The 1031-nt window shown below is 58.1% G+C and overlaps 1 protein-coding gene across 1 annotated transcript; it reads right to left on the minus strand.

Annotated features, from left to right (window-relative positions):
* Positions 1-348: 348 nt before the first annotated feature.
* On the minus strand, positions 349-924 carry LOC122192036 (interferon-like). Its single transcript, XM_042892465.1, has one exon. It carries the CDS (start codon positions 922-924, stop codon positions 349-351), a length of 576 nt encoding a protein of 191 aa, XP_042748399.1.
* Positions 925-1031: the final 107 nt, after the last annotated feature.

The following is a 1031-nucleotide window of genomic DNA, read 5'->3' on the forward strand; positions in this document are numbered from 1 at the left end:
TTCTTGCTTTGGCTTTGTTAGTCAAAGCGGGCCGGTCCTGCTGCCGCAGGTGTCCCTGCTTTGTCTGCTTTTTGTGGCGAACTCGTGGATCTCCCTGGACCTGCAAGGTTTACAGAAGAAGTAAGCGGGTACCAGAGTTTTCAGAGCTGTGTGTGAGAATCCCAGGGTTGGTTGCCCCCGACAGGGGCTCCTGTGATTGAGCGAAAGGAGGCAGTCGCAGGCAGTTTTGGAAAGGAGAGCTTTATTTTGTCTGAATAAATAGAAGAATAAATAGACGAATAAATAGCCGTTTGTATAAATAGTTGAATAAATAGGTAACTAGGAAGAGGGTGGGAGGTGCGCTTGGGGCTAGGTGCGCGTGTTGCCCGCGAGGTCGTGGATGTGCAGGAACCAGGTGCGAGCTCGTAGGCGGACGTGGTCCCAGGCGCAGGCGCTATAATCGTTGTCGTGGAGGAAGGTGTGGAGGCAGCTGAAGTGTTTGTTGATGGTGAGGTGAAGGTTGCGAGGCCATCGTGTGCGGGAGCGCGTGTCGCTGCCCACCAAGCACTGCTCGAGGTGCTGGGTGTAGCGCTGGATCTGGTTGAGGAGGCTTTGGCGTTGGCTGTCGACCCAGTGGGCTGGAGTGCTGGGTCCGCTGAGTATTTTGAAGAGGTGCTGGAGGATGTCGTGGGTGGTTTTATCGGCTTGCCGGGCGTTGCTGGTGTCCAGGATGGTGTCGTTGAAGGAGCATGGCGCGCTGTGCTGTGGGCACGGCTGGGGTGGGCTGGGAGCCATGTCCCAGAGGAGCTGGAGGCTATCGCGAGAGAAGGTGGCATCCTGGGGGCGAAGGTGGTTGCAGGCGGTGGCGGCGAGAGCTTTCATAAGGAGCGTGAGCAGCAGGATGCTGTAGCCCCGTGGGTGCTGTGGGCTTGCAGGCACAGCCATGGTGGGACTCTGGTTGTGGTGGGCAGGAGCCTGGTGGGGCTGGGTGGTGGCAGTGGTCTGTGTGCTGCCGCGGTGCCGGCTTTATGTGGTGTGTCATCTTTCCCTTC

Source organism: Lagopus leucura, unplaced genomic scaffold (genome assembly GCF_019238085.1).
Source record: "Lagopus leucura isolate 7727_CA_CO unplaced genomic scaffold, USGS_WTPT01 45822-0_obj-0_obj, whole genome shotgun sequence".
NCBI classification, from domain to species: Eukaryota; Metazoa; Chordata; class Aves; order Galliformes; family Phasianidae; genus Lagopus; species Lagopus leucura.